Here is an 18075-nt window from a genome sequence, read left to right as displayed (position 1 = left end):
TATTTTATATTTGTTACTGTGGTGTCCCTTTATAATAAACGTTTCTTTCTTTCTTTCTAATTTAGGGAGAGGGCATAGCGACAATAATATTACTTTAAAAAGGTGTGGCTAACCATAATTGATAGTAATAATTGAATGCTAAACTTTCCACTGAGGTGAGCGGAGACAATGGAATTCCACTTTCTATTATGATACATTTGTTTAACTTTCTCAAACATATATGATCACTGATTTAGATGGTTTGATGTACTTGCCTACTTACTTTTGGCATTTGTTTAAAAACTCTGTTGATATTCATTCATTCTTTTGATATGTTTAAACTATTATAATATATTGCAGCAACTTTTCTCAATTCTTGTCACTACCCAAAAATGATTACTGGGAGAGTAGGTAAAAAAGATGTTTGAGATTAAAGATTAATTTATTCAACATAATCGAACCACAAAAAAAAAAGTTTTCATCTCGAGCTCCTCTGTGCTTCGGAAGGCATGTTAAGCCATTGGTCCCGGCTGCATTAGCAGTTGATAATAACCATCAATCTGCACTGGGCCCGCGTGATGGTTTATTGCCCGATCTCCCTATCACTCTGTAGGGAAGGCCCGTGCTCCAGCAGTGGGAACGTTAATGGGCTGATGATGATGATGAATCGAAAATAATTATAAAATTCCACTTCCAATTATAAAAACCAACGTCTCATTTCCACTAGTACATTATTTATTAATTATAGGTGAAGACACTGTTCATGTATTACTTTAGTTGGCGTCACAGATTCTACTCTCACACTTATGTTATTTTCGTTAATTCTTTTTATTTATTTCTTTAGTACGTATGATGTAGAGCAGCATAACCTCAACATTTGCATGATGATGAATCCTGTGTGATATTCCTTCTTGATCGTCAGAACTGAAAAGAGATTGTTAATTTGAATAACATTATCTGCATCACATATTTGAAATGTCGTTATCAAGTAACTGGCTTTTTAAATAGCCAACATGATTCAGTAGTTTCTTGTTTCTTCTATTTACTAAAAAGGGTTAGTACCTACATGAGCTAATTTTGAAGATGTCACTTATCTTGTAACATTATATTATAATAATACTCATTACATACCTAAATGCTCTCAACTCATTTCGTATTCAACAAAATAATCTCAAAGTAATAGTAGTGGATATATAAATAAATTCCTCTTTATGTTACAAGTTTAGATTGTCTCAACATCTCTTGACCGTTTACTTTGTGAGGAATTTATCAGTTTTGGGCTTTTTATTCAATAAAATTAAGTTAATTATTGTATTTTATTATAGATGCGACAGAATTTGGGTTGAAGTTATTGTTATTTGTTTTGGTTTTCCCCAAAGGGTAAGGCAAAGGGAACTATGCCCATACAGCCATGTCTTACGTATTTTTTTTCTTGATGATTAATGTAAAGATGAAAGGTGATGATGATGAAACCTAAGCCCCCACCCTCGGAGTAGACTCCTACTCCGAACCCCAAACGAATTAACTCAAAAGTCCGCATAAACTAATTAAAGAAACAAAAAAAAAGTCCGAATTAAAGAAACGAATTAATAAGTAATGAAGCGGCTTGTTGGAACGAAGCGAAAATAGGTAGGTACACTTCGTTTATTAAATATTCAGATATAATAAAACTATCGCCAATGTTTTCCGACTAACTTAATGCGACCATTAAACACCATTTCGTATTAATTATTTAGATTATTCAATGAAGAAAGCAGCCGTACCGTTTCCGTTCCCGCCAAAAAGCCATATAATGTGGTCGGTTTCAACAAATAAAGCTGAGGGCACTATTGGGCCTATATTTTGTCCTTGTCTAACATTATGATAATAAAAAATTGCCTAATGTAGCTACACGGTTAACTAATTAAAACGACGCATAGCAATGGAGTTTTGTGTCTATGATACTGACCCCTGATTGGCTGATAGAATAGGTGGCCGCCATCTTGGCTTCCAATTATTTGGATGTACATTACACGGATGGGCAATCCGTGTACGGACTGATAATTCGCAGCCAATATTTCCCGACCATGGATTGTACACGCACGTATTCCGTGTACATTGTTATGTACACGGATTATCAGGTCGTACATTACGTGGATGTACATTAACCGGACTCCATTTCTTAATTATGGAAGGTTTATCTAATCTACACTGTTTTTTGGAACTAAAAAGTAGTGGTAGTTTAAAAAATAGCAAAGTGTTGTTTAATATGTTGAAGACCGTGTGGCCAGAACATATATTGAAAGTCACTGTAAAGATTTGAAAATATTTTGCTCCAAATATTGTTATAACCTTCAAAAAAGGTTCCAAAAAGCTGGATCGAAAAGATCGCAGATTTTTTGAAAAATAATTCAGAGTGGTTGGATTTAGAAGTTAAATGACCAGAGTTTATAATAAAATCAACTTGTAATACGACAAGTCAAGATTTCAGTGAAACAAGCACTTCTTTTATATCACCTGAGAAGTCTGTTTCAACGAGACGAGACCTACGAAGTCTATTGGAACTTCTACTCTTGTAAGTCCCAGAAAACCATTTAATGAATTAGGTTCAAAACAAAAAAAAAGACGCACTGAACATCTCTGCACATTCTATCGATGAATTAACCTTTGCCCAGACTAATAAATTGAAAGAAAGTAACAATGAGGATATTGCTAAAATTGTAGATTACTTAATTAAAAATCTCCATGATGTTCAGCGTATCAAAGATTTTGTTTTTTCGAAGAAAAAAGATAAATTATCTCCAGAAAAGCCTTCTTCCTATCGTGTCGGTTGTGAGGTGGAAAACCAACCTCATCAAGCCTGACGTCAGTACATACAAAAAAAAGAAAAGGCTTTAGGTATCATTAAAATTGTCAAAATGGCAATATATGTACCTAATTCTGAGAAAAACCACTCAAGAGATTAATTTGTTTCCATCGTATAATTTTATACAAGTAGCAAAACAGGAATGTTATCCACCTAAAGAAGGTATAACACTAGGTATCTCATAGTTGTGCGCAAATTTAATTGCAGGCACTGTTAGACCTGACCATGAATTGTTTGTTGAAAGATGTTCATATATGTAATGTAGATGATAAATTAACCGTAGTAGGTAGTTTAAAAATGGGGATTTCATGGTCATCATCATCAGCCGTATGACGCCCACTGCTGGGCATGGCCTCCTCCAAGGATCTCCACGACGATCGGTCCTGCGCTGCCCATTTCATTGTACATCGAACCAATCCAACTATAAACAAACTTTTGAGAATCAACACCTCGATGATTCTTGCATTTTCATGGCAAGTTTAGTACCAATTCGATTGATGTCTGGAGGTAAAATAATATGGGACAATGAGGCTCCTAATTCCACCCACTACTGTTGACCAATTTTTTCAAATTTATACAGGAGAGTACTGTCAATGTTAGTAATGAAATGAACTTGATGGACGTGTAAATCGCAAATTTAGTGGATTCCACTGTGGCTGTCAGAAGGAAACAAAAAATGGATTAAAATATTTTGATTCTGATGTCTTGGCCGGTTATTTCATTTATGTTTAATTTTATTTTTGGTTACTGCTAATGCAGGTAGCCTGCTGTATGTATTTGTTTTATTGTAGGAAATGTAAACATTAGAATATTAATAAACAAGTTTAACTAAACAAGAAATTCTGGTTCTTTGCCTAATGTTTTTAGGGCAAAATTCTTTGATAGGGGAATCGTGCTAATTATTGGCAGTGCACTTCACCCTTCACTTACTAAAACTATCATTATGGCATGGCAATTGGCAAATAATATTATTAACACTTTGATAAGTTTTGCTCTCTCTCTCTAAATCTAGTCTAGAATACAGTAAAAATGTAATGGACCAATCAACTTAACAACTATGGGTACAGTTTTGATAGTAACAGAATCAACAATGTAAAGCACTGCTGGTGCCTACTTACTCTAGGTAAAACCTGTGCTATAAGTAGGTACCTACATTGACACAATAATATTCATAACAGTTTGAGCGGAGTTCTAATACAAGATATATAAACAGCCTATATAGGTCCCACTGCTGGGCACAGGCCTCCCCTCCGATTGATTGAGGTCCATGGCTTAATACCGTCATCAAAAGATGATAAACCTTGGATTATTGCATCCAACTCCAGATCTAAAAGTTTAGAGCTCTCCACATCCACTTGTTTTAATGACGGTGTTTTTATTATGGTAGTGTCAGTTTTCGGTTTCTTGTTATTGTTCTTACTACTTTTCCTTGTTCTTTGTTACTTTTTCTTTTTCGTCAACAGGGGCGTTATCTTTTATTTTATCATATCTTCCTTTTTCGGTTCAAAACCTTAGTTGTTCCTGATGATCCAGGTATTTGATGATCAGCTGTCAATTATTGTATAGCTTTATCCTGTGCAATCTTCACTTCCATTTCTTTTTGTTTATGTGCGTGTTATTACTTCTCCTCCTTTAACAACTTTTGTGAGTTTGTTAGTTTTATTGTTCGGTTTTTGTTTGAAGTTCTCCAACAGCAGTTCTTAAGGTTTTCTTGTCCGGGTTCGATTGTGTCGTAGAACTTTCAGTGCAATTAAAATATAGAGAATACAAAAAAAATACAATACAAAAACTTTATTGCACTTAAATCACATAAAAAAAATTAAAATATATAGATAAGTTGATATTGTCTGTGCGTAGTTGCTTCAGAGTTTTGGGTTGTATTGCATTCTGTTTGGAATTATGTTTTTGCCACCTTGATACGGCGGGGTGCCGTGGGGTGTATTTGTTTTTATGTGTTTTATAAAGTTCAAGAAACTGCACGTAATCACTGAGAAAAACACTTATTTTAAATCACAATCAGTTTGACACACACTTAGTACTAATAATTCGCGTAAATCATTTTAAACATTAAATATAGTCGCGAAATCGAGCCGGTAAAAGGCCATAATGTTTTCTTAATCTCGCGGATTCTGGCGTCCCTCTGCGGGGGCGCGGGCTGAGCCGCGTTGTTCCCCGATTGGCCAATAGATGGCGCCTCGGGTATTATTCGAGTAATATCCCGCGTTACAACCTTTTATATGCGGCTGGATCAAATTTTTCTTTTGGGTATTATGATATTTTACTGAATATTTACTAATTAAACGCAGATATTTGCCGAAATAAGACACCTTTATTTATTTCACAATTATACCAGTCATTGCACGACATCGAGCGAGACGAGAGAGAGGGAGGGTACATATTTTTTAAGTTTATTACACAGCAGGCAAAGGATTCAAATTACTCTGCCTTGTCCATAGTTAACATTGGGATGACATTAGGATTAAACGGTTCAATGCCACCTTTTTTAATCCGTTGCGTATCACATCTAACTTTGTTGCATGCCAAGCTTCAGCAAACATCTCAGAAAAAACTTGTTTGCGTATTTTAGAGCCAACATTTTGACGTTGCCATGTGACGAGTTTTTTAGGTCTAATAGCTGAATGCCGACTTTCTGCAAAATGTCTACTAATATAAATCTTGATACAACTTATCGCTGCGTGCCGACAATCTCATAAAGCCGATTATTTTATTTTTGTAAAATTTACATCGCACTATGACAACTTTCCTCATTTTTAGAGTCTTACCCGTATATGTATGCCAATTACTAGTACAATGAAAAACATAATTGTAGGATATTTTTTTATTTCATACTTGAATAAAACTAAGAGAATGACTGCTAAGTCTGTCCAAACATTGTCCTACATCAATTAAAAAAATCTGACTTTGCTAAGTCTGTCTAAACATTATCCTACATCAATTAGTCCATCTAAATAATCCTGAGTTATTTTTGTTATCCGTTCATCAGTAACTTTTTCCTTCATTGACCGTTTATTGGATGGATCCATATGCTGTGCATTTCTGCGCAGCTCGTGCTCAATTTTGAAGCTTTCTTCTTTAGTAGCTTTTAGAAAAGCAAAAAGGTTGGGCTTCTTCTTGCCAATTATTTTATTCAAACGTGAATGCCATCCCTCCAAAAGCGTTAATTATCCGATGACGATCGCCATGACAAGAAACAGCATTCAACGTTTCGGGTTTCATCCACTGCTTTGTGAAATAATGGATAAAAGCATCCCATTTCTCAACGTTTGTTATGATTTCAAAATTTATTGAGAGAAATCCTTCCGGTATATGTGATACCGGTAGATGTGCTAATGCGGTATAAAGGGCGATATATAGATATGGCAACTTCAACCGAAAAATCAGATTTTACTGGGTTTTCATCGATACGTAATGATGAGCAACTTATAGATCTCGCAGGTGTGACATTCAACAACTTTCGATTATTATTAAAACATTAACAATCAGTCACACGGAAGGATATAATTATGAATCTAATAAGTGCAGTGTGTGGGCAGGTTGATAATACGGCCCCTAACGGTTTTTTTAAGCTAAAACTTAATAATAAGTTGCTTCAAAACTAACATTTACTGCAGTCACACATGTTCTAAAGACTTCATAAAACCATTATTATTGTGTTAGACAATGGATTTGATATTGAAACACATACATGGACCTCTATTTTTGACACAAAGACAACTTATGTCTCTATCTTTGACGTGATTCTCATTGTCAGTAGTTACAATTTGATGGACAGCCATAGTTCCTTTTAAAGGTATAACTTTTTCGTCACCTAAATATTATTTTATAGCCTTTATATCAGCATCATTTATATAATAAAGCATTATTTTAGATCTCTCTTAGTACTTGAATAGCCATGGTATATATAATATAACCTGAGCACTTAGTAGGGCATGCAATATCGGAAGGTTTTAAATTCCGATATTAGACATACATACATACATACGTAAACTCACGCCCATAATCCCTAACGGTGTGGGCAGAGCCACAAGTAATCAAAGACAACTTGCAGCCACTGTTGATACGAAGTCCTAAGCTGGATATGATGAACCTTATGGTGATAAGGGATCAGCCTATCGCCCATAACATTAGTCCATCATGTTAGAGGAAACAATCCCTCTGTCGGTTTTTACGACATGCCCGGGAAGACAAGCAGCTGAACGTGTTCTATGTTTCCGATATTAGATCTCGCTCTAATATCGGAATTTAAAACCTTCCGATATACTTAAAAAAAATTGATCCATTTTGTATGGGCCATGGACATAGCCGACTTTTCTAATGAAATTAGTATGGCGAAGGGACTTGTAAATTTTTTCAAATATGTAGGGGGCACTATGAGTTAGGACTTGAAAAAATATTTTGATCTATTTTGTCCTCGGTGCATGTCGGACATTACCACAGATCCTTGGGCCACATTTCCCAAAATAATTGGCTCGAGTGTGCACCTGGTTTTATCGGGAATTAACTAAACATGAATTTTCCGAGTGAGCCGGCTGAGGCACCCAAAACTCCAAGTCTGACGCCGCAAGAGGCGGCCGCAATGGTACTTATTAGTGTAGAGGTGCGACTCATCGACCTCTACCACATCTTGCGGGACACCCAGAAGCTCCCGGTCGTGAGCTTCCGCAGCGTCACACACTTCTCTCAGAAAATGGTAAATTTGAACCGCTGATTTTTGGGAGACTCCCACATCCTTGGCCGCTTGCGACACTTCGTCGCGCCGTGAAAACTGCAGCATCAGCCTTAAAACGGCCAAGAATGTTGTTGGAATGTCTAGTTGGAATGGTCCGATAGCGGCTTCATCATTTGACAGTTTCTCACCGGCCATTTTTAAACGTCTTATTCCGTGGCGTTTTTTAAATTTGTCTAACCATCCCCGGCTTGCATTAAATCCGATATTGGAGTTTGTGATTTGGCGATGAAAAATTCGAGCTTTCTCACAAATCATATCACCACTTAAAGGAACATGCAATCGCCTTTGTTGCAAAAACCACGTAAACAAAGCATCTTCTAAAACTGGATTTTCCGATTTCTTCAGTGTTTTTCGTACACCGGGACCACGTTCTGTTAGGCTAACAAACTTCAAGAGTTTGTCTTTGTTTTTCTTTATGTCGCCTACAGTTGGCCTGCCTGTACCAAACTTCCGAGCAATGACAGGGTAGCTGTCACCCTTATCTTACATTTCTATAATCCGCAATTTGTCTTTTATTGTCAAAGTCGAATGTTTACATCGCGATGCCATGTCAGCGAGCGCGCTTAATTGACACTACGTATTACACAAAAGGAGATAAACAAAAGACTAACGGTGCATTGACTCACGACAGCCCGCACCTACACCCCGTATATTGTCCTGTATATGATCGGTGCATGTCGGACATTATCACAGACCCTTAGGCCACATTTCCCATAATAATTGGCTCGAGTGTGCGCCTGGTTCTATAGGGAATTAACTCAACATGAATTTTCCGAGTGAGCCGGCTGAGGCACCCAAAACTCCAACTCTGACGCCGCAAAAGGCGGCCGCAATGGTACTTATTATTGTAGAGGTGCGACTCATCGACCTCTACCACATCTTGCGGGCCACCCAGAAGCTCCCGGTCGTGAGCTTCCGCAGCGTCACACATTTCTCTCAGAAAATGGTAAATCTGAACCGCTGATTTTTGGGAGACTCCCACATCCTTAGCCGCTTGCGACACTTTGTCGCGCCGTGAAAACTGCAGCATCAGCCTTAAAACGGCCAAGAATGGGAGTCGACACCTATCAAAAAACGTATTCTTTAAAGGTGAGCGAATAGCGTTACAACCTTGCCGCCTGCAACGTCAGCGAAACCCAAGTTTGTACGTTGACTTATCTTCCCTGTGCATGCTAACTGCGCAGTTTGATTGCGCCGATGCATACTTTTAACACAGGAAGTCCACTTTTTTGTTATGTTTTGTATATATTTCTTGAGATTGAATTGTCTTATTAATTGAAACGCAAATTATCCCTCACCGTCCGATCCACGTCCAGTATATATATATATAGGTAACAGTTATAGAAATAACCATTCTTTCAGTCACATAAACACATTAATTTTAACCCGTACTTGGCCGGTTTCATCGGCATATAAATCATAAGATGGGTGCGTCCACGAAAAGGCACCAACATTTCGTCCACGGTAGCATACTCGCTGACATTATAAGCTTTCTGGCAGTTTTGCACAAATTTTGTAAACAAGCTTGAAATTGCTGCTATTTTGTCTTTCTTCGTTCCTCACGATCACAAGGGTTATCAAATCGAACGCAATGTAGAATAAATAAAAATCTGTTTTTCGACATCACACACCTGAATATTTCCCTTCCGGTACCGTCAGTTGCAAAAATGTAATCAACGTTTTCATGATTAGATTTGAACACCGCTGTGAAAAAAAGAAGACCAATAAAAGCATAGAGCTCTATCATGTCCAAATCCTTAAGTTCTGAGCGATTCTCTTTCGCAAATTTGGTCCGATATTCCTTCATCTTTTCATTAGTCCACTTGAGTATCTCCTGTAGCATCTCCTCATCCATGTACTTACACCTTATAGAAAAAGGGTCTTTAGGTTCATTTGCTGTGAAATTAGAATAATTAGTCCGTCTCATAATGTTGTGTTGAGGAGTTCTAAACGCTCTTGTTGGGGGTCGGCGAGCCCATTTGTAGCGGTTTTTACCATAATAAAATTGAAAAGATGGCAATGGAATGTCGTCTTCCGATAATGATTCTTGCTCATCATGGTTTTCAGGCTCTGGGTCACTGAGGGAATCCACATCATTTATATGTTGCTCCGGAGTAAACGTATCATCGATATCTTCTGCCTCTGAACCACTAGGGTCCTCACAATCCACCCAGAAAGACACAAGTGACTAAAAATTACCATCACTAGGCGCAACTGCTAATCTTCTTTTACTAAAATGTGGACTACTATCACTGACATTGGCTGACCGTTTTCTTCCAGAAGAATTAATGGATTCCATTTTAGGCTATCTAATCGTCTACTGAAACAAAAAGACAAAATATGAATCTAAGTCAACGGCTATTAGCCGTAAAAACACCTCCACCAACCCGCAGTGGAGTAGCGTGGTGGAGTAGGCTCCATACCCCCTCCGGTTGATTGAGGGGAGGCCTGTGCCCAGCAGTGGGACGTATATAGGCTGTTTATGTTATGTGTGTATGAATCTAAGTAACTTTTCAAGAAGTTACGTAAAGTACTGATGTGGGGCTAGACGTGCGCGCCGCGCTACTTTTACCCGGCGGCGACGCGCCGGCCTATCGGGGTCGGCGTGGCGACGCCGCGCCGGCGTAGGTATTTTTTAATAAAAATCTAGGAGCTATCCAGTTTCAGCAGTAGGTAGGTAGGTTTGAGTACGAGTATTTTGAGTAACTAAATTAAAGAAAAATAATTGCGTATGACTGAATGAAAACTTTTATTAGGCATTTATTACTGTGTGTGTTCTTTATCTTTACAGAAATCGTAATTGTTATGAATAAAAATAATTTTATTCACGCGTCCTGGGCTATATCGCGATCTTTTCGCAGTTACGGTAAGTCCAGCAATGGAAAACACCCTCTCACTGGGTGTGCTGGTAGCTGGAATTGCGAGAATAGCCCTTGCAAGTCCAGTTAGAAGAGGAAAAGCTTCTTTTTTCCCCCTCCAGTATTGTAAAATGTCTTCATTTACGACATCGCTTGCAGTAGTTGCTGTCAAGTAGCGCCAGCACTCCTGATCAGCTTCGCTACATTCAAGATTTACGTTTACGCTGGATGTGGTGCTGCTGCTGTGTTTGCGTGTTAATTTTGCCAATAAAGAATCATCGGCAGAGCTAGTACTAAGTCAGCAGAAACCACGGTCGCGGATACTCTTGAAACTTCAATATCTTTTTTTATGTACTCAGCGAGAAATGCAGCACGTGTACTATTCTTTTGTTCCAAGTACGTATCTATTTGAGTCAGGCTTATAAACCGAGGATCCAACAGCGCCGCAACTACAACTTTCTCAGTGATTGGGAATCTTTTTTCTAACTTTGCCAGCATTTTGTTCTTGAGCTGAACCATTACAAGCGTTTCTTCATCTGTCACTGAATTAAGGATATCCCTGATTTCCAGATTAAACACCAGTGCTAAATTCAGTGAAGCTGTCTTCTGTGTTGATAACATTTCTACGACTTCACGGAATTTGCGTAGAAATCTGACAAGATCTTCTAATATGTTCCACTCCCTTTCTCTCTTTCCTATCTCTGACAGCATAAATTATTAACTGGTTCTCTGTTACAAAAATGTGCCAAACTTTCTAGCATAGCTAGCACACTATGCCAACGAGTTGGTGAAGAAGTTTTGATAGTCGGCACATGATTTATGTTACCGAATTCATCGCTGATGGCGATTCGCAAACCAAATATGGTTCGGGCTCTTCATTAACAATTGGCTGATTTTCATCCATTTCTAAATGGTTTGATACTTCTTCCATAGATTGTAAAACTTTTAGTTGTTCTTCTTTAGCAGAACGTTCTAACTCTGGTAAACGATAGCGAACCGTCATGACTATCTTTTTGCATTTTTTGACCAATGATGATAATTCGGGTACACTGTCAATTCCATCTACAGTCACCAGGTTATGTAAACCATGGCTTAAGCACAAATGGGAGTCTAGATCCGCAAGTCGAATCGCTCGTTGGACATTTGATCCAGCATCAGTCACAGGGTGGAGCTTTATTCCTTGAAGTCCAAAGCACTCTTTTGCGTCGTTCAACATCCCATTTATTTTTTCTCCGGATTTTTTCCCCTCGACGAGTTTAGTGCACAAAGTAAAAAACTTGAGCTTCAAACCTATAACAGAATTATAATTATGTATGTATTAATATTTATTATTAACAATGAAAAACAGTATCTAGCTATCTTTAAATATTGACATATTTCATTAATAACACCTCTTGATCGTTTGATCTTGAATGTGCTCAATATTAATTCATTGTGAAATAATTACAAAAACTACGTGAACATAAAACTGGATTCGCAATAAAGACGAGGCAAGCTATCGAGCGTAGATAGATAAAAAAAAAATAAGGAAGTATTATGATTATGACTTACCAGCTGTTAACAACACAGCAAATCTTAAATAATCAAATTGAAATTTTTCATTAAACAAAAACCTACAATAAATTATTTTAAACAATAAAAAATCTAATAAAATCAAACATGTAAAGTCTTTTGAAGCATTGATTTAAATGTTTTTGGATCTGCCGACTGTGTTCATCACGGTTATCAGCGCTATAGCCAGCTGAAGTGGATGCTCCTTTCTGTGTTTTTTTTTATAGAAATCTTACGAATGTGTTCAAGGTCATTTACTAACCCGGTTGTGTTTGAGCCCTTAGTGGAAATCTTTTTGGGACATTTAAGGCATTGTGCAAGTCCTTCCTTAGGAGTTTTAGTAAAATATTTCCATACTTTAGACTTTTCCGTTTTGCCATTTATTTATCTGAAAAAAAGAAAGTGTTGAAGCTGAAATGGAAAGCACTGAGCTAATTTTATTAGAGAGGTTGCAGATAATAAAAAAAACTATGATCATAATTGTGTCGTGCGTGACAAAGCATTATTGTATTGTGCTTGATTATTTTATTTTGATATTTTACAATTTACATACCTAACGGAAATTCTCCTTAAACAAGTAGGTACTTATACTACGCAGATGAAATCGCGGGCAGAAGCGACTAACTTGTATTGATTCCTACAATGTTATTATAGCCGTACCTTTACGTGCATTGTCTTGAGTCAATCAAAACAAATGCAAAGGTTAATTGCTCATTGAAAAGTAAATAAAAACAAAATATTACTTAGTAGGTCTGCTGGCTGTATTTAGTAACCTCCTGCAATGACTTGTCTAAAAGTCCACGCTAATGATATTGACATTATAAGTAGGCTACAGGCCACAGGCCACGGGATAAATATGTAGAAATAAATCAGTGCAACCATTATAAACAAATCAATATCATGAATTAAATTTTTGCTGCTCGTGTCTGAATAGCTTCTTCTAAGTCGTTAATGTATGGGTTTGATGTTAACTCTATTGTTTTCTGTATCCCTCGTTTTCTCGTATTTACCGGTTGCTGTTGCAGTTTCAGTGTTGAAAGGACATGTCCTTTCATCAATACAAAAACTGCAACTGCAGAGAAATTAACCATACCAATTCATGATTCTCTAGAAGTTAAAGCACCATAATTGATTATCTTTAAAGTAGACAGAGGAGGTTGCACGGCTGGAGGCCGCCAATACTCAGCTGACGAAAGAGGTTGACGATCTGCGCCGTGACTTAAAAGAGTTGCGGCAGCGGCCAGCCCCGTCACAGGAGTCAAGCCTCCAAAAGCTGCTGGAGGATGCGGCTCGCGCCAATGCCGAGATGTTTGGCAATATGCTGAACGCTCGGCTGGCCGGAATTGAGGACCGCCTTCTCCCAGAGCCTCGTCAAAGACCCCCGCTCGCAGCGGATGGTAAAGTTGCCAGAGCAGACCCTGCTCATAAAGAAACAGCAGGAGCCCTGGTTGCTTTTACTGGCAGCAGTGCCGCACCTGTGACCAGGCCAAACACAGCCCAGCTGGTCAGGAAGGTCGCCAAGGAGGCTATCAGCAATAGTCAGGCTCTCATTAACCCCCCTGCGGGGAGGAAGGGCAAAAAGAGGGAGAGCAGCCTGGCTGCCAAGGAGGCTGCAGAGATGCGGAATCAGCCTGCTCCCGCGCCTGAAGAGGTCCCGTGGACCGTCGTCGTTGGCCGAAAGGCCAAGATTAAGGCGAGCCAGGCAAAGGAGTTGCAAAAGTCCCGACCCGCGGTGCCAGCCCAACAAGCTCCGAAGAAGGCCAAACTCCGGGTGCCTAGCACGGCGGTGGTCACACTGACCTTGGTGGTACTGGGAGTAGAGGAGAGAGGCGTCACATACGCATCCATCCTCTCTGACGCAAAGCAGCGCGTTCGCCTCGCGGACCTCGGGATTAGCAGCATGAGGTTCCGCAGGGCAGCGACGGGTGCGCGCCTGCTTGAAATAGGAGGGGAGGACTCGGCGGCGAAGGCGGACTCGCTAGCAAAGAAGCTGCGAGAAGTCCTCAGCCCTGACGCGGTCAAAGTTGTCCGTCCAGTGAAGTGCGCGGAAATCCGCGTCACAGGACTGGACGACTCGGTTGACGCAGCTCGGCTGTATCTATCTTCATCTGTGTGAATCTGTTTTGTATGTTGTGTGCAATAAAGTATATTTGATTGATTGATTGATTGATTGACGCCATCGATGTGGTTGACGCAGTAGCCCAGGAAGGAGGACGCTCGGCCGGCGATATCAGGCATGGGAGGATCGTCGTTGGCCCGAGAGGTGACGGTTCCCTCTGGCTCAGCTGCCCGATCGCGGCCGCCAAGAAAGTGACTGACTCTGGCCGGGTGCTGGTTGGGTAGACCTCGGCCAGGGTGAGGCTCCTCGTGCCCAGGCCAACGCGGTGTTACCGCTGCTTAGAGTCGGGACATCTGGGTGCTAAATGCTCTTGTGAGGTTGACCGCAGCAAGCTCTGCTTCCGCTGCGGTCAACCGGACCACAAGGCGCAGAACTGCAGCGCCGAGCCGCATTGCCCCATTTGTGAGACGGCGGGCAAACAAGCAGCCCATTCCATTGGCAGCAATGGATGAATCTCTGCTGCCAAAAAGCCCACGGCCCCGAAGGCGGGAAAAAGCGCGCCGCTGTCAAGATCTCAGCGGCGACGCAAGGCCAAAAAAGCCAAGAAGGAGTGGATGGATACCAACCCATAAATGGCATCCATCCGTTTCCTGCAGGCCCATATCAACCACTCCGCCAGGGCACAGGACCTTTTGGCCCAAACCATGGCGGAGTGGCTGATACACGTGGCTGTGGTTGCTGAGCCATACGTGGTCCCTACCCGAGATGACTGGGTAAGCGACGGCGGCAACTCTGTGGCCATCTTCGCCCCTGCCGCTAGTGGCTCCCCCCCCTTCGATAAGGTAGCGAAGGGTAGGGGATGCGTGCTGGCTGTCGTTGGCGGAGTTGCAGTTGGCCCCTCGCCGACTTCGAAGGGGCCCTCGCGGAAGTCGGTGCGCTAATTGCGCAAACCTCCTCTCTTCCTGTGATCCGCGGAGGACTTCAACGCCAAATCCGTGGCTTGGGGATCGCCCGCGACGGACGCGAGGGGAGAGGAGCTAGAAGACTGGGCGGTGACTTCGGGCCTGGTGATTTTGAACAGGGGCACCAATAACACCTGTGTCCGCCAGCAGGGGGGGTCAATCGTGGACCTCACGTTCGCAACCCCCTCCATGGCCCGGAGAGTTCAAGGGTGGAAGGTGGAGGTAGACGTGGAGACATTGTCGGATCACCGATATATCCGGTTCGATGTCTCTACGTCTGCCCCCACAACGGTGCCAGTGACTCGCTCCTCTATTGAGGAGGGCCCTCGCTGGGTGCTGGGTCGACTGGACCGTGAGCTGGCCGAGGAGGCGGCCATTGTGGAGGGCTGGGTGGTGGACGCCGGCCCACCCGGGGACGTGGATGCGGGAGCGGAGCTGCTCGGCGCATCGCTTACGAATGTATGCGATGCGTCGATGCTTAGAGCCAGACCGCTTCCCCCACGTCGGCGGGTGTACTGATGGCGCACTGAGCTGCACCAACTGCGCCAAACCTGCGTCGCTGCGCGCCGCTGCTATACGAGATGCCGAAGGCGCCGCATCCGTGACAGGCCTCTGGAGGTTGCCCTGTACAACGAGTACAGGACCGCCTGTAGTGCCCTCCAGACAGCCATATCACGGGCTAAACAGGAGTCCTGGGAGGAGTGGCTTGCCATCCTAGACCGGGACCCCTGGGGCAGACCCTACCGGGCAGTGAGGCGGAAGCTCCGGCCCTGGGCTCCGCCACTCACCACGACTCTCGAACCCCAGTTGGTTGAGAGCGTGGTGCAAACACTATTCCCGAGTCGGGCAGGGTCTGCCCGGCCGGTGGTCGCCACGGAGGAGGAGGAGGTGTTGCCCGTGTCCGAGGTGGAGTTGCGGTACGCCGCGGCGAAACTCCGCCTCAAAAAGACCGCCCCTGGGCTGGACGGCGTGCCGGGACGGGTGCTAGCCCTGGCACTATCGGAGCTGGGGAGCCATGTTCGGGCCCTATTCACCGAATGTCTGGTGCAGGGTCGTTTCCCCAGCTCTTGGAAGGAGGGCAAGCTGGTCCTTCTTCGGAAGGATGGGCGTCCAGCTGACCGGCCGTCCGCTTACCGACCCATCGTGCTGCTCGGCGAGATGAGCAAGCTCTTTGAGCGTGTGCTCGTTCACCGTCTCGCCGTAAGTGGGGGCGATTCGGCCAGTCCTTCGGAACTGGATCGAGTGCCCCGGCGCATCCACCTACCACCTCACGCAGATCCTCACCGGGCATGGGTGCTTTGGTGAGTATCTGTTTGGGGTGGTCAGCAGGGAGCCAAACGCCGAATGCCACCACTGTGTGGGCGGCATAGTGGACACGGCACGACACACGCGCGAGGAGTGCCCCGCTTGGGCGGTCCCTCGCGCTGCCGTGTCCACAGAAATAGGGGCTGACCTCTCGCTGCCGGCCATGGTTAGGGCCATGAGCGGCAGCGAGCAGGCCTGGAGAGCGGTCGCCACCTTCGGAAGCGGCGGAGAGGGAGCGGGAAGACGCTGTCGACTCGCTCCCGATTCGCCGCAGGCGACCGGGATGGTGGCGACGGGCGTACTTGGTCGCCATCGACCAAGCGCCGCCTTGACGGGGACCTGTGGACGGTGGTCGGGGGACCGCCGTCCACAACATAGGTCTCGTGCTGTAGGGCTCCCCAAGTGTTCCGGGCAGCCCTCGGCGGAGGGGTAGGCGCTTGACGCGCTCCCATGGGCGCTGGGCCCCAAAGGGCATCCGCCGGCGCGGACGCGGTTGTGTGCAATTGCGTTCCCGTATCCCCGCCACAGGGCGGCAAGGAGGAACACCGTTGGGTTTTAGTGGGTATACCGGGTGGCGACACCCGGGGAGTCCCACATAACCACGTCGTCGTCCCCGGGCGGCGTGGTATGCGTAATGCATTTCCCAATTATCTTTAAAGTACTGTCTTCTGATCAAGAATCGGAAGATACGACGTTCGAAATTGACTGAATTGTGAACTTTGCATGTACAATGTTCGATCATAAAACTATTTTTAAGAATGTTATGTTTGTTATTTTTTAATAAATTTATTTTCATTTATATTTTGTTTTATTTTCAAGCAAAATCACAAACACTAATACAAACAAATTATTTTCTTAAATAAAAATGATGATATCCGAAAAAAACCTTTAATCCACGTTCGTAACTCATCTTTGGTAACCAGTGTTAGGTTTGATATTTGTTTTCTCACTGCATTATTATAATTTAAAACTTGTAGTTCATGTTACATTGTAAAATGTCTTGTTAATTAGTTAAGAACTATTTTATCACTGTATGTATTCTAATAAAACGTCTAATTAATTTATATCCTAACGAGTAAACTATTTTGCACACAAACATTCTTGACAGCTGACATTTTATTCTTTTAAAATCTACTTCGTAGTGTTGCTATTTGTCAGCTGTCTTGAACATTTGGGTTTTAGTTTAGTGCGCTACTAGCGCCACCGTAGGTTATAAATACAATGTGAAAATGTGAATAAAGTTTAATTCGTTACCAGTCGTCGGTGTTTTCGTTACTAATACCAGATATGAACATGGATGTTTTTTCTTGATTGATAACCAGTTACGATAATGGAATTTACTTGTCGTTTTTCTCTGTTCATAACTGGTTATTAATTAATAAATATTTTATCCACTTTCGTAGCTGAGTTTACGAAAATGATTTTTTTATTAACTTTGTTGTTGTAACTTTTTTATTAAAACATAATATTTGTTTTGCTGCTACTCTTATTGATCCTCCATTTTCGTACTAACGGATCGTTCTTGTAACTGAGGTGCAATAAAAACTCAAAAATACGTATCCACGCATGAAACGGATTGATGCCGTGGTGCATATTTTCTTTTACGGTTGGCTTTGTAAGATATCGCCATATCATTAAATTGACTAGCTGTAAGTTTACAAAATGGGCATCTTAGCTGTGATGACGTTCCAATAATAATGTTGAGGACTTTGCCGTCGATTACACTCAAAGTTAAGTTGCGACCAAATGTTATACGATTTCCTTTT

General features: G+C 42.1%; 2 protein-coding genes and 1 long non-coding RNA gene across 4 annotated transcripts; 2 read left to right on the top strand and 1 right to left on the bottom strand.

Moving 5' to 3' along the window:
- Positions 1-693: 693 nt before the first annotated feature.
- On the bottom strand, positions 694-2141 carry LOC126376765 (uncharacterized). Its single transcript, XR_007567745.1, has 2 exons — positions 1111-2141; positions 694-903 (listed from the first exon to the last, which is right to left on the bottom strand). It is a non-coding gene; the product is annotated as an uncharacterized LOC126376765 (long non-coding RNA).
- LOC126376683 (uncharacterized) lies at positions 2139-17108 on the top strand. Of its 2 annotated transcripts, XM_050024235.1 has the most exons (3): positions 2139-2533; positions 10366-10482; positions 10520-17108. In XM_050024235.1, the coding sequence occupies exon 3, from the start codon at positions 13290-13292 to the stop codon at positions 14097-14099; it is 810 nt and encodes a 269-aa protein (XP_049880192.1). In that variant the 5' UTR covers positions 2139-2533; positions 10366-10482; positions 10520-13289; the 3' UTR covers positions 14100-17108. The 2 variants fall into 2 exon arrangements, with proteins under 2 accessions (XP_049880192.1, XP_049880191.1); XM_050024234.1 differs by having other exon boundaries at positions 10366-17108.
- LOC126376805 (uncharacterized) lies at positions 14747-17620 on the top strand. The gene is made up of 5 exons (XM_050024351.1): positions 14747-14974; positions 15155-15463; positions 15668-16204; positions 16281-16607; positions 17567-17620. Exons 1-5 carry the CDS (start codon positions 14747-14749, stop codon positions 17618-17620), a joined length of 1455 nt encoding a protein of 484 aa, XP_049880308.1.
- The last annotated feature ends 455 nt before the right edge of the window (positions 17621-18075 follow it).

Source organism: Pectinophora gossypiella, chromosome 21 (assembly GCF_024362695.1).
Source record: "Pectinophora gossypiella chromosome 21, ilPecGoss1.1, whole genome shotgun sequence".
Classification (NCBI taxonomy): domain Eukaryota; kingdom Metazoa; phylum Arthropoda; class Insecta; order Lepidoptera; family Gelechiidae; genus Pectinophora; species Pectinophora gossypiella.
The sequence above is the reverse complement of the archived record's forward strand: the minus strand, read 5'-3'. Positions and strand labels throughout refer to the sequence as shown.